The sequence below is a fragment of the Hyperolius riggenbachi genome, chromosome 6, assembly GCF_040937935.1.
Source record: "Hyperolius riggenbachi isolate aHypRig1 chromosome 6, aHypRig1.pri, whole genome shotgun sequence".
Taxonomy (NCBI): Eukaryota; Metazoa; Chordata; class Amphibia; order Anura; family Hyperoliidae; genus Hyperolius; species Hyperolius riggenbachi.
Window position 1 is genome coordinate 302,701,548 of NC_090651.1, and position 13,017 is coordinate 302,714,564.

At 40.9% G+C, this 13,017-nt stretch overlaps 1 protein-coding gene across 1 annotated transcript in view; it reads left to right on the top strand.

Moving 5' to 3' along the window:
* Window positions 1-2,506: 2,506 nt before the first annotated feature.
* LOC137522819 (immunoglobulin superfamily member 1-like) overlaps window positions 2,507-13,017 on the top strand; it is a 73,229-nt gene continuing 62,718 nt past the window's right edge. The window contains exon 1 of the mRNA XM_068242925.1: window positions 2,507-2,554. Within this exon, the coding sequence (XP_068099026.1) occupies window positions 2,518-2,554 (37 nt within the window). The 5' untranslated portion in view covers window positions 2,507-2,517. The remainder of the gene's footprint in view (window positions 2,555-13,017) is intronic.

Sequence of the window (13,017 nt, forward strand, 5' to 3'; positions counted from 1 at the left end):
CTTACTACAGTGCTCCATTTTATTCCATCAGGCCACGTTATCTCCATTAAAATCATTGTCCATTTTTGCCTAACAACACACATTGATTTGTAATGGAGATAAATGTGCTAGAAAATGGTGTTCATGCTGCTTGCACGCGGCAACTTAGTCCCTCCCTTAGAAAGACTAATCTGCCAGTTCTGTAATAGTCATCTGATTTTTTTTTTTTTGCGCAATAAAACTTTAATAAAAAATAACTAATGATACAAAAACTATAATAATTGATTTAACAGCTATTTGAAGCTTGAATCACTTTGAAAAAAAATCCATAATGAAATATAAAATGCCATGCTAAAACTGCTAATAGAGCTGTCTGATGTATACATCCCTGCATTATATGAACACTCAGTTCTTCTTTGCATGTGGCCCGGTGTTAGTCATTTAAGTTATTACTTGAACAGCTTTTGCTGTTATGTCTTACTATTCTTCTGTGTAATTTTATTTAGTTTCAGTTTTCCATTTCTTAACCATGAGTAGCAGAGGCAGACCTAGACCCATGCAGACCATCCAGCTACACAGGGGCCTCATGACCTCTAGGACCTCATGCAGAGGAACCACAGTCAGGATCCTCTGCACCACTGTTTATCCTCTAGGCTTTTCTTAGTGCCTGTTTCCACTAATGGAGAAAAACTGACTCCAATGAATGCCTATGGGTCTGTTTCCACTAAACGCAATTTTTCTGATGCAGATCTCCCATAGGCATTCATTGGAGTCAGTTTTCTGCATCCAGAATCTGTGTGTAGTTAAAATAGGCCCTTAGTGTATCTCTTTCTGAAATCCTTTTCCCATGTGTCTCTTTCTCCCTCCCTGTGTCATTCCCTGCATCTAACTGTCTTTGCCTTAGTTCCTGGATCATTTTTCCCCATTTGGCTTCCTCTCACCGTGACTATGGTAGGGGTTAGATTGTGAGCTCTTCTGGTGACACTGACATGACTATTGTAATATGTCTACTTAATGAATACCAAGAACAATATTTTAGGCTATAACAATGGTAGGGATTAAGTTGTGAGCTTGAGGAACAGTTAGTGACATGACTATGTACTCTGTTAAGTGCTGCAGAAGATGTCAATGCTATATAAATGCTTAATAAATACAATAAATACATTGTAGGGCATTAGACTGTGACTATGGTAGGATTAGATTGTGAGCTCCTCTGAGGACAGTCAGTGACATGACTATGCCCTGCGTAATATGTTGGCGCTTTGTAAATACAATAAATAAATAAATAAATGTACCCTGTAAAGTGCTGCAGATGACACTGCTATATAAATACATAATAATAATATGGTAGGATATTAGACTATGGCTGTCTGTGGTAGGATTAGAGTGTGAGCTCCTCTGAGGACAGTCAGTGACATGACTATGTACTCTGTAATGTGCTGCAGAAGGTGTCAGTTCTATATAAATACATAATAATAATATGGTAGGACATTACACTATGACTATGGTGGGATTAGATTGTGAGCTCCTCTGAGGACAGTCAGTGACATGGCTATGTACTCTGTAAAGTGCTGCAGAAGATGTCAGTGCTATATAAATACATAATAATAATATGGTAGGACATTACACTATGACTATGGGCTTGATTCACAAAAGAGTGCTAACTGTTAGCACGGCCGTTTTCACGCGGATTTCCTCATTGCGCGCGCTCGCGAATTTTCACGCAAAACGATAAAGTTTTCACGCAGAAACGCAACTTTTCACACGAAAACGATATTGATTTCGCGTGAAAATTCGCGATTGCGCGCAATGCGAAAATTCGCGCGAAAACTGCCGTGCTAACAGTTAGCACTCTTTTGTGAATCAAGCCCTATGGTAGGATTAGATTGTGAGCTCCTCTGAGGACAGTCAGTGACATGACTATGTACTCTGTAAAGTGCTGCAGGAGATGTCAGTGCTATATAAATACATAATAATAATATGGTAAGATATTATATTATATTATGACTATGGTTATATTAGATGGGAGTTCCTCTGAGGACAGTCAGTGACATGACTATGTACTCTGTAATGTGCTGCAGAAGGTGTCAGTGCTATACAAATACACAAAACAATACCAATGTGATTGTAGTTAAGTGTTTTTCCATTTACATTTTTACACATTTTAACCTTTACTTAGAAGCATGTGTGACACTGTTGCAGCAATAATTGCTGAGGCCAAGTCATGTACTGTACGAGTAAAAACATATGCTACATTAATACTGTGCCTACAGAAAATAACCTAGGATCATGTACTTACATTACGTTATGAACATTATTTGGAGCCACCCATGATCTGTTATGACCATAACAGATCAGGATTATAGAAAGTTATTTTGGGTGTTTGGGTTTCCTTTTCCTAAAATGCTCTACAAGTTTACAAAAAATGCTTGTGTGCTATATATCAGCAGCTAAGAGGAAATAACTCTATAGTTTCACATTTATAAGAGACTGACTGCAATCTGTTCCTCTTTACTGATAACCATCATGGGAAGCAGCATGAGAACTACCCTGCAGTTCCTGAGCACTGTTATTGGTGAGTAGCTCATCTCACTGGCAATTTATTTCTTTAATGTACATTGTTATTTTAAACAAAACCACTTTTTGTGGTTGACTGCTACTTATGGCTTAAAGATGACCCAAACTCTGGCACAGCACACAATGAAAAGTTTTCATTCCACAGATAAGTGCTGTAGAAATCCATTGTATGTTGCATTTTTGATCATAGACACATTAGTAGACATTTTAACCACACTTAAAGGATAACTGTAACCCACCACCACCTAAGAGGAGGCAGTAGTGAAGCTTAGGAGCTCTGGAACCCAGTGTGAGATTTATACACCTGCCAAGGACATCTACAGTGTCAGAGAGGTGTAAGCTGGGGGGGTGAACAGCATATTAATGGTTACAACTAATCAAAGCACACCTAGAGGTGATCATTACCAGCAAAGCACCAATAAAGAGCTAATACAGCAGTTGAACAAGGGCCCCTCTAATCCAGGGGCCCTGGTGCAGTTGCTACCTCTGCATTCCATATTGCTACGTCACTGAGAGGAAGTAAGGCTCTGAAACCCTTAGAGCCTTCCCGGTCCTCTCTGCATCCCCTCATTCCACCACCAGGTTCAAATTCAGATTCACTGCTGGCTGCACCTTCGGGTCTCCTCAGGATTACTCTGGTCTGTGCGCAGTACAGAGCTACTTGTCTTTAGAAGTCCTCGGAGACCCGGATACTTCTGTAGCTTACCGAGGAGACCCCAACGCTTCTTCTACAGTAATGTCAAATGCTGCATTGGGGAGCCTGGCGGTGGAATGAGATGACACAGAGAGGAACAAGAAGACTCTAACGGATCCAGAGTCTTCCCTCTTCTTAAGAGAGTATCTAACTTTTTTCTTGGGTTGTGGTTACAGGTATCCTTTAAGTATCTTTTACATACACTCTGAACTGCAAGGTAATGTTAATGTTTTTTTTTTTTTGGCAAACTTTAATAGAGTAGAGTGTAATGCAACACATACCAACTACGTACACATATTAATACATATTAACACAGTTATACTGTCATGTGTCATCATGCATATGTAAATCATTTACAATAGGTGCAAGCATATCTAACTGAAAGGTAAATGTAAAGTCACTGTATTGCAGCACTTTTCTAAACTAACATTAAATAGTTACACATGGTAACATTTTAGGCATGGTAGCATTTTATGCAGCCAAGAGCCTTACCTAGTGACCCCCCCCCCCAACCACCTATAGATTGTAAGCCTTTGGCAGAGTCAAAAGCTGGCGGGTTCACTTAAAGCAAACTTGGTAGCAGGAAAAAAGGGCGCTGGCTGAGGGTGGACAAAAAGGGCGCCGCCCGCCATAGACTTTAATACAATTATCGTAAAAAAGCAGAAAAAGGGTGCCGTGATATATATTGTTAACAACATTAAAACATTAAAGTTTTTGAAGTATGTTATCATTTTAGAAGCTTGCAACGTTATAGTTTTTTGTCATATTATTTCGTTTTGTATGCCAAGATTTCATGTTATCAAAGATATTATTGTTTCTATGTGTAAAAGGGTGTTTCTGCAGAGGGAGTGGTTAGGGTTATGCAACATCAGCCAGGGGGAGTGGTTAGGCACCACTCGGGCGGCGGTTAGTTTTAGGCAACACCAGGGGGGTTAGGGTTGGGCACCACCGGGGGGGGGGGTTTAGGGTTAGGCACCACCGGAGGGGTTAGGATTAGGCACCACCGGGGGGGGGGGGGGGGGGGTTGGTATTTATCGTTAACCAAATTTGACAATGATGTTTATCATTATCAAATTTCGTTATCCACCCGCGCCATTTCGTTATCCAGCCGGGCCCTTTTTTCACGGCGCCCATTTTTCATGCACGCGCAAACTTAAAGAGAAAAAAAACTTATGCTATAATGAATTGTATGTGTGGTGTGGATAAGGAATAGAACATTAGTAACAAAGTAAAGTCTTTTACTTTTATTTTCAGTTAGAGAGCTTTTTTTTTTATAACATTGCATCATTCTGTCATATTTGCAGTTTACAAACCAGACTCTGTATCTTAACAACCCTGGCGATAATCTTGAGCGTAGCTTGGGCTACTGATTACAATAAAGTGCTTTTTTGTATTATAAGGTGGTCTATTGATCCAATTATGCCAGACCTCTCCTTTTTTGTACCCTGTGAACTTCCCTACAGAAAAATCTAAATCTGTCTCTCACTCTTTCATTGATGTATAAGTGCTTCAGAATGCAGGGCTGTCTTTGACCCATGTTCGGTTGAAGAGCTCAGAGAGGATCTTTTGCATAGATAACAACTTAAGTTTCTTAACTCTTCCTGTACTGGAAACAGTATGAGATGCCTATCTTTGCTACTAATGTTATATTTCTTAGCTGTACTATACATACAATTCATTATAATCATAAGTTTATTTTCACTTCAGGTTTGCTTTAAGTCTTTGCTGGTCTCCTGAACTTGTATATTTTAGGCCTCTTGCACGCTACATGCAATTCCGATTCCAATTTGTGATTTTGACGTGATTTTACATGCGATTCCGATTTGCAATTCTTAATTGGTACTGCATGCTGCGTTTTTACTGCGTTTTTTTTTGTGTGTTTTGTTTAGATAGCATCCAGGTAAAATCAGAATCGCAAATCGGATTTGCAAATTGGGTGTGGCCGTAGGTGCCATTTTAAATTGCAACTATACAGTGAAATTTGGGCACCCATGCTGCCTGCGGACACTCAAATTTCACAGTTTAGCTGCAATGTATAATGGCGTGTGTATGTAATTTCGGCGGATTGGTGGCTGATTTTGGTTAAGGTTAGGCGTGGCATTTTTTTTGTAAGGGTTAGGCATGGTGGTGGTGGTGGTGGGGGCTGGGGGGGGGGGGTTAAAGATTAGGCATCAGTAAGGGAGGGTTATATGTGAGAATAGTGTTAGGTTAAGTTGTAGTGAAATATAAGTTTTAATTACTGATTTACTACAGTAATTTACACTTTTAAAACTTAGTACATCTGTAAATTTTACCGAGATTTTATGAGCCACAATTGGGCGGCAACAAAGATTTCCTTGCTCCCCTTTTTCATGCATGTGTTTGAGGTGCTTAAAGTGCTACACATTGTTTAAAATACTGGACACAATTTGACATGCTGAATTGCAACATAACATAACACAATCACCATAACAAGGAAGCCGCATCTGCTGAGTTTAGTCCAGCATATGTGCAAGGCTTAACAATAGGTTAAAGGACCACTGTTGCAAAAAAAATTAGATTTAAAATATATATAAACACATACAAATAAGAAGTATGTTTCTTCCAGAGTAAAATGAGCCATAGATTACTTTTCTCCTATGTTGCTCAATTAGAGGTAAAGAGGCACCCTGGTTGAAATAAAAGCATCTAAAAACAGCTTAAAATCGAAGAAATAATATGAGGTGGCTTACCTCAATAACGAAATCCTTGTATATGACAAAGGATTTTTATTTAGCACTGGCAGCAAGTTTCGCGGGTCCAAGCCCGCTTCATCGGGCCAATAAAAGTGCCAAATGAACAAGTCGATATGGCAAAGGGAGCCTTTTTTCCCTGCAAGGTGCTGTGACACCCCCACTACACTACTCCTATGTTGCTGTCACTTACAGTAAGTAGTAGAAATCTGACAGAACCAACAGGTTTAGGACTAGTCCATACCCTCATGGGGGGTTCTCAGGGTTTTCTTTATTATCAGAAGCATTTAGTGAAAGGCAGTTGCTCTGTCCAACTGCCAAAAAAGTGTACAGCGAGTATGGAGGCTGGCCAGCATCACTGTATAAATCTTTTTCAGGGAGTGTTTATAAAAAATAAAGGCAATGCTGAGAATGCTCTGTGGAGAGATGGACTAGCTCAACACATGTCGGTAATGTCAGATTTCTACTACTTACTGTAAGTGACAGCAACGTAGGAGAAAAGTAATTTTGTGACTCATTTTACTCTCAAAAGAAGCATACCTGTTATTTACACACATAAACACTCAGCGAGCTCCACCTACTAGTCCTAAACCTACACTCTACTGTGGGTATGCTGCAATAGTTACAATGTTGCACTGACACATATAAATATAATTCTATAAAACTATGCGCTGCCTCACAGTCCTCTAGCAATAAAGAAGTCCCACGTCCCACAGTTCACAGGTCCTCTTCAATCTCCAGAACCGATAACCTCATACATGAAAGAAAACAGAGAAAATCTTCATCGCATAGGCTGCCAGATCAATTGAGCAATTCTCCACCGACTATGCACAATTCTACTGGATATCACCAATCGCTGTGCACACCGCCACCCGTGGTGACTGCTCTCACCTTGCACTTTGGCTGCCCAGACCCACAGACAGCTAGTACAGCATGAATTCCAACCACGATCAACTCTTCTTGTTTCCAATCCAATTCACAGGCAATTCTCCAAAGAATCACAAATAAAAATCATTGCGCAGGCTGTACTGCTGGTGTTTGAGAAGGATCACCCACTAGCCAGGATATGTCACCGTGCTCTAATTATGGGGGCCACCAATTCAACACTCAGGGCCGGTTTAAGAAACAATGGGGCCCCAGGGCAAAATAAACCTGCCCCCCCCCCCCCCCAACAGATACCCCAGAGCAAAAATCGGCATTAAGGGACCTTTTTGCAGCTGGTATAGTCAGGGTTTGAAGCCCCAATCGGTCGGAGCTCCACATTCTGGCTACCCCAGCCTGCATGGGGGACAAGGGGTTAAACAGTTTTAGGAGGGGGGACCCCACATAATTAAAAAAAAAAAATCCCACACTCCAAACATAAATTTTTTGGGGGGAAAATAGGAAAAAAAATGCCAGGGATCTTCATGCAGCCATATTGCGGCTGTATAGCGATCCCTGGCCAAAGCGCTGCGGCTGCGTATGGACCCCCTGGAAACCCCGTCAGGAAATTTATTGCTCTTTCTTTTGATACATGTAAAATTACACTACCGTTAGGTTTGCTACTAAAAGTGACATTTACCGCATTTAAAAGTATACTTTTTTCCTTCGAAACTTTAAAATCTATTTTCTCAAAAACTATAAGGTCTTTTTGAAAAATTGTTTTTTCCTCTTATTCCCAATGATCTCCTTAACATATCTTGCAAATTTAGGGTTTCTAGAATTTAAGGTGGATTTGCTATTAACCATTAAAGTCGGCTGTTTTTTAAATGTGTATTTTTTTTCCCTTGAAACTTTAAAATCGATTTTCTCAAAAACTATAAGGTCGATTTGAATTTTTTTTCCTTTTGTAGCCACTCGGGGCCCCTACAAGCTCTGGGGCCCTGGTGCAGCTGCCTCCTTTGCCTCTATGGTAGCGCCGGCCCTGTCAACACTGTGCCACCCCCACCTTCCGGGATCGTGCTCACCTGATTTTTTGGCTGCCCAGATCACAGACAGCTTCACAGTGTGTGTGCACAATCCTGTGACTCCCAGCAATCTCTGCCAGCTTGAGGTTATACCTTCCCAGCTTCCAGCCAGATAATCAGCCCACTGCAACTAAAAACTTCATATAGCATAAAACCCTTTAATTCAGGTAATAAAATCAGTAGTGCTACTCACAAACATCAGTAAAATGTCAGCATGTATCAATAAAAGTCCAGGACTTCTTGCACTGCCGCTCCCTGCCCGCTAAGCCACGCCCTACGCGTTTCGTCTCTCGACTCATCAAGGGCTCTGGGTCAGGATTCGCTGGCAGTGCTGATATACCCACCCCTCATACATATGCAACAACCCTTATAGTTCCGACCCTAATGGTGTAAAAACCTGCACACAGCCTGCGCGCATTACACCTAACATAATTACATTATCCCCCAACCGCAGACCCGCATCAATTACCCTTCAGATCCCGCGAGACTCTCCGCAAGTCACTTCCGCGCTCCACCACGGATCGCGCATGCCCGCAGGTCTCCGAGAATTCCTTCCCTGACCACACATCTCGCGCGAGCGCTTAGGGGAAATTCGAGACCACGCTCCTACGGGAACATCATCGGGCTCACGCAATAGCTTTTGAGTTGCCATAGTAACCCACAATCCTCTAAATATAAACCAGGATACATGCAAGGTTTCCACACCATTCACAACTATATAGTACCATAATCTCCCATACCCATATGCGCTATATTCACTAAATCAAACCTTAACCATATTCAATATCCCGGGACCTCCAATTGAATAGCTCATTAGTGCTGTATTATATCGTGTCAAACTAAAACTCAAATCCCATAACATCCATATTTACCTATTAGTATACATGAATTATATTCCCCAATCAATTACTATAACGTGTCATAAGAGGGAGAACCTCCCTCCCACTAATACAAGGTGTCATAGAGAAATGCCCACCCTCCCATCATTAGTGTACCCCCACAATTAACTACACCCCCTAAACATGATATCTATTTATTACTAATGTATTCCCATAATTATATAATTTCACCTTATCATAATCAATACTCTCTGTACCACACTATTACTACCTGAATGTGCCATAACACTGGAACCACCATAAGTGATCAATTTACCACCCCCCTATGTATAACTAATTTCTGTAACAGTGTACACTTTTAGTGTCTAGTGTAACCAACAATAATTCACTGCAACGTGCACAACCATCTAGTGGCCCCACCTTCTCGTGGGCTTACAGAACCCAAATACAAAATAATAACAATTAGAAAAATAGAAAAGTAATAAAATTATGAAATTATAAAAAACATTATAGCAGTGTACATATACCCCTCATGCCAAAATACATCTAGTCATCAGATATGAAGCAATTGTCTACTTCTATATTAAGACCCATGGGGGTGCAGTGTTTTCATTTTGTAGATCCACTCTGTTTCCAGCCTCGACACCTCCCTCACTTTATGGCAACCTCGGCACTTCAGTGACAGCTTCTGTAGTGCCGTGAACTGCAACAGAGTAGGATCTCTATTATGCAGCAGATTAAAATGTTTGGAGAGACTGTGCCCCTCTACCCCTTTTTCAATATTTCTAATATAATCCGACATCCTTTTTTTCAATTTTCTAGTGGTACGACCAATATACTGGATCCCACAGGGACACCAGGCTAGATATACCACATACGTAGAATTGCAGGTTAAACATTCCCGAATCCTGTGGTCCCTTCCAGTCACAAAAGAACTCACCATATTTCTTCTTCCTGATCTGGTCTTACAACAGATCCGATACCCTCCTCCCACCCCCATACCGCATCCCCCCTGCCCCCCCACCCCCCTCTCTAAAAAATCCTGTGAATTGTTACTTACCTCAAAATGATTGTAATTGGTGAACTCTCGAATTGGCTCATATCGATTGTAGACAGGAACATTGTATGCTTCCTGGGGTCTACCTCTGATCTCTCCACCCCTTCCCCCCCCCCCTCCATCCTCCCTGTGAGGGCACAAGGTATCCCATGGGTTCCCTATTGGGCGGACCCCTTTGCAAATGCTCCTGAAAATGTCTAGTTGGAGCCCATCTCCACTCCCCTCCCTATTCCTACCCCCCTTCCCCTTCTCTGCGGCTGCGACCACCCCCCCTGTCCCATGGGACCCTCCCATTTGCCCATTTGGATGTGGACCCCCCTATCCTCACCCTGGCCAGCACCTTGAGGTGGCGCTCCCTGTGGGATTAATTTCTCCAGGAGCATTTCTGATTCCTGTTTCTGTTGCAACTCAGCATCCTTCCTTTTCTTCTGTTCCATCTGCCATTTATATGCCACATTTTCCTTGTACTCCTGCCAATCCTTTTGGAACCTGAGAACCCGTCGTTCTCTCGCCTCTCTCTCAACTTTTTCCATACTTTTATTTAGCTCCATAACATATTGAGAAAGTTCCAAACTTTCTTTGTAGGGTTCTATCTTGGCTTTTACCTCATTAATTTCCCTAGCTAGTCTATTTAATCTATTTTCCTTTCTTTTAGCCAAAATTTTCAGAAGTTTACCCCCACAATCCTCAAGGAAATCCCCCAACTCTTTATCATTTGTATCACTTTCTTCCCCATCATACACACTCAGATCCCACCTAAACCTTCTCGGCACAATGCCAGCCTGAGAATATTTTCCCAGACTTGCCATATCCCACCATGCATTCACCTCCTTCTGCATTAATCCTTGTAACATTTTAAAGCAGCCCTCCAGGCTCATTTCTTTTGCATTAGGTTCTTTCAAATAGATCGTATCAAGATCCACCTTACCCCTGCTCCTAATATTAAACATCTCCATTGTGCTACCCAATCAAACTCCGGGTCTTGTGACAAACTTGTGACAAAAAATAAAATCTTCTATGAACTCACCATACTCCTAACTGAATACCTTGGGGTGTCTTCTTTCTAAAATGGGATAATTTGTGGGGTTCCTATACTGTCCTAGCATTTTAGGGGCCCTAAACCGTGAGGAGTAGTCTTGAAACCAAATTTCTCAAAATGACCTGTGAAATGCAAAAAAGTGCCACACGTGGTACCGCCGTACTCAGGAGAAGTAGTATAATGTGTTTTGCGGTGTATTTTTACATATACCCATGCTGGGTGGGAGAAATATCTCTGTAAATGATATTTTTTTTTTTTTTTTTTTTACACACAATTGTTCATTTACAGAGATATTTATCCCCACCCAGCATGGGTATGTGTAAAAATACACCCCAAAACACATTATACTACTTCTTCCAAGTACAGCAATACCACATGTGTGGCACTTTTTTGCACCCTAACTGCGCTAAGGGGCTCAAAGTCCAATGAGTACCTTTAGGATTTCACAGGTCATTTTGAGACATTTGGTTTCAAGACTACTCCTCACGGTTTAGGGCCCCTAAAATGCCAGGGCAGTATAGGAACACCACAAATGACCCCATTATAGAAAGAAGACACCCCAAGGTATTCCGTTAGGAGTATGGTGAGTTCATAGAAGATTTTATTTTTTGTCACAAGTTAGCGGAAATTGATTTTTATTGGGGTTTTTTTTCACAAAGTGTCATTTTCCGCTAACTTGTGACAAAAAATAAAATCTTCTATGAACTCACCATACTCCTAACTGAATACCTTGGGGTGTCTTCTTTCTAAAATGGGGTAATTTGTGGTGTTCCTATACTGCCCTGGCATTTTAGGGGCCCTAAACCGTGAGGAGTAGTCTTGAAACCAAATGTCTCAAAATGGCCTGTGAAATCCTAAAGGTACTCATTGGACTTTGGGCCCCTTAGCGCAGTTAGGGTGCAAAAAAGTGCCACACATGTGGTATTGCTGTACTTGGAAGAAGTAGTATAATGTGTTTTGGGGTGTATTTTTACACATACCCATGCTGGGTGGGAGAAATATCTCTGTAAATGGACAATTGTGTGTAAAAAAAATCAAAAAAATCTAATTTACAGAGATATTTCTCCCATTCAGCATGGGTATTTGTAAAAAATACACCCCAAAACTCATTATACTATTTCTCTTGAGTACGGCGATATCTCATACACTTTTTTGCAGCCTAGGTGAGCTAAGGGGCCCAAATTCCTATGAGCACCTTTATACTTTACAGGGATGCTTACAATTTAGCACCCCCCAAAATGCCAGGACAATAAACACACCCCACAAATTACCCCATTTTGGAAAGTAGACATCCCAAAGTATTCAGAGAGGGGCATGGTGAGTCCGTGGCAGATTTCATTTTTGTTTGTCACAAGTTAGCAGAAATTGAAACTTTTTTTTTTATTTATTTTTTTGTCACAAAGTGTCATTTTCCGCTAACTTGTGACAAAAAATAAAATGTTCTATCACCATGCCACATAGTGAATACTTTGGGATGTCTTCTTTCCAAAATGGGGTCATTGGGGGGGTATTTATACTATCCTGGAATTCTAGCACCTCATGAAACCTGACAGGTGCTCAGAAAAGTCAGAGAAGGTTCAAAATGGGCAAATTCACTTTTTGCACCATAGTTTGTAAACGCTATAACTTTTACCCAAACCAATATATATACACTGAATGGGTTTTTTTTTATCAAAGACATGTAGCACAATAAATTCGGACAAAAATGTATGTAGACATTTTACTTTATTTGAAAAATGTCAGCACAGAAAGTTAAAAAAAATCATTTTTTTTGACAAAATTCATGTCTTTTTTTATGAATATAATAAAAACTAAAAATCACAGCAGCAATCAAATAGCACCAAAAGAAAGCTGTATTAGGGACAAGAAAAGGAGGTAAAATTAATTTAGGTGGTAGGTTGTATGACCGAGCAATAAACCGTTAAACTGCAGTGGTCTGAATGGAAAAAAGTGTCTGGTCCTTAAGGGGTTTTATGGCTGCAGTCCTTAAGTGGTTAACGTAACTGTAACTGTAACAGTAAGGCAGTGGGCTACGTGGGCTAATATAGGTAGCCAGAATAGTTGCCCCAGCATAGGTTAGATAGGTAGGTGCCCCCAGTATAGGTTAGTTAGGTAGGTGCCTCCAATATAGGTAGCCAGTATAGTTGCCACCAGTATAGGCTAGCTAGGTAGGTA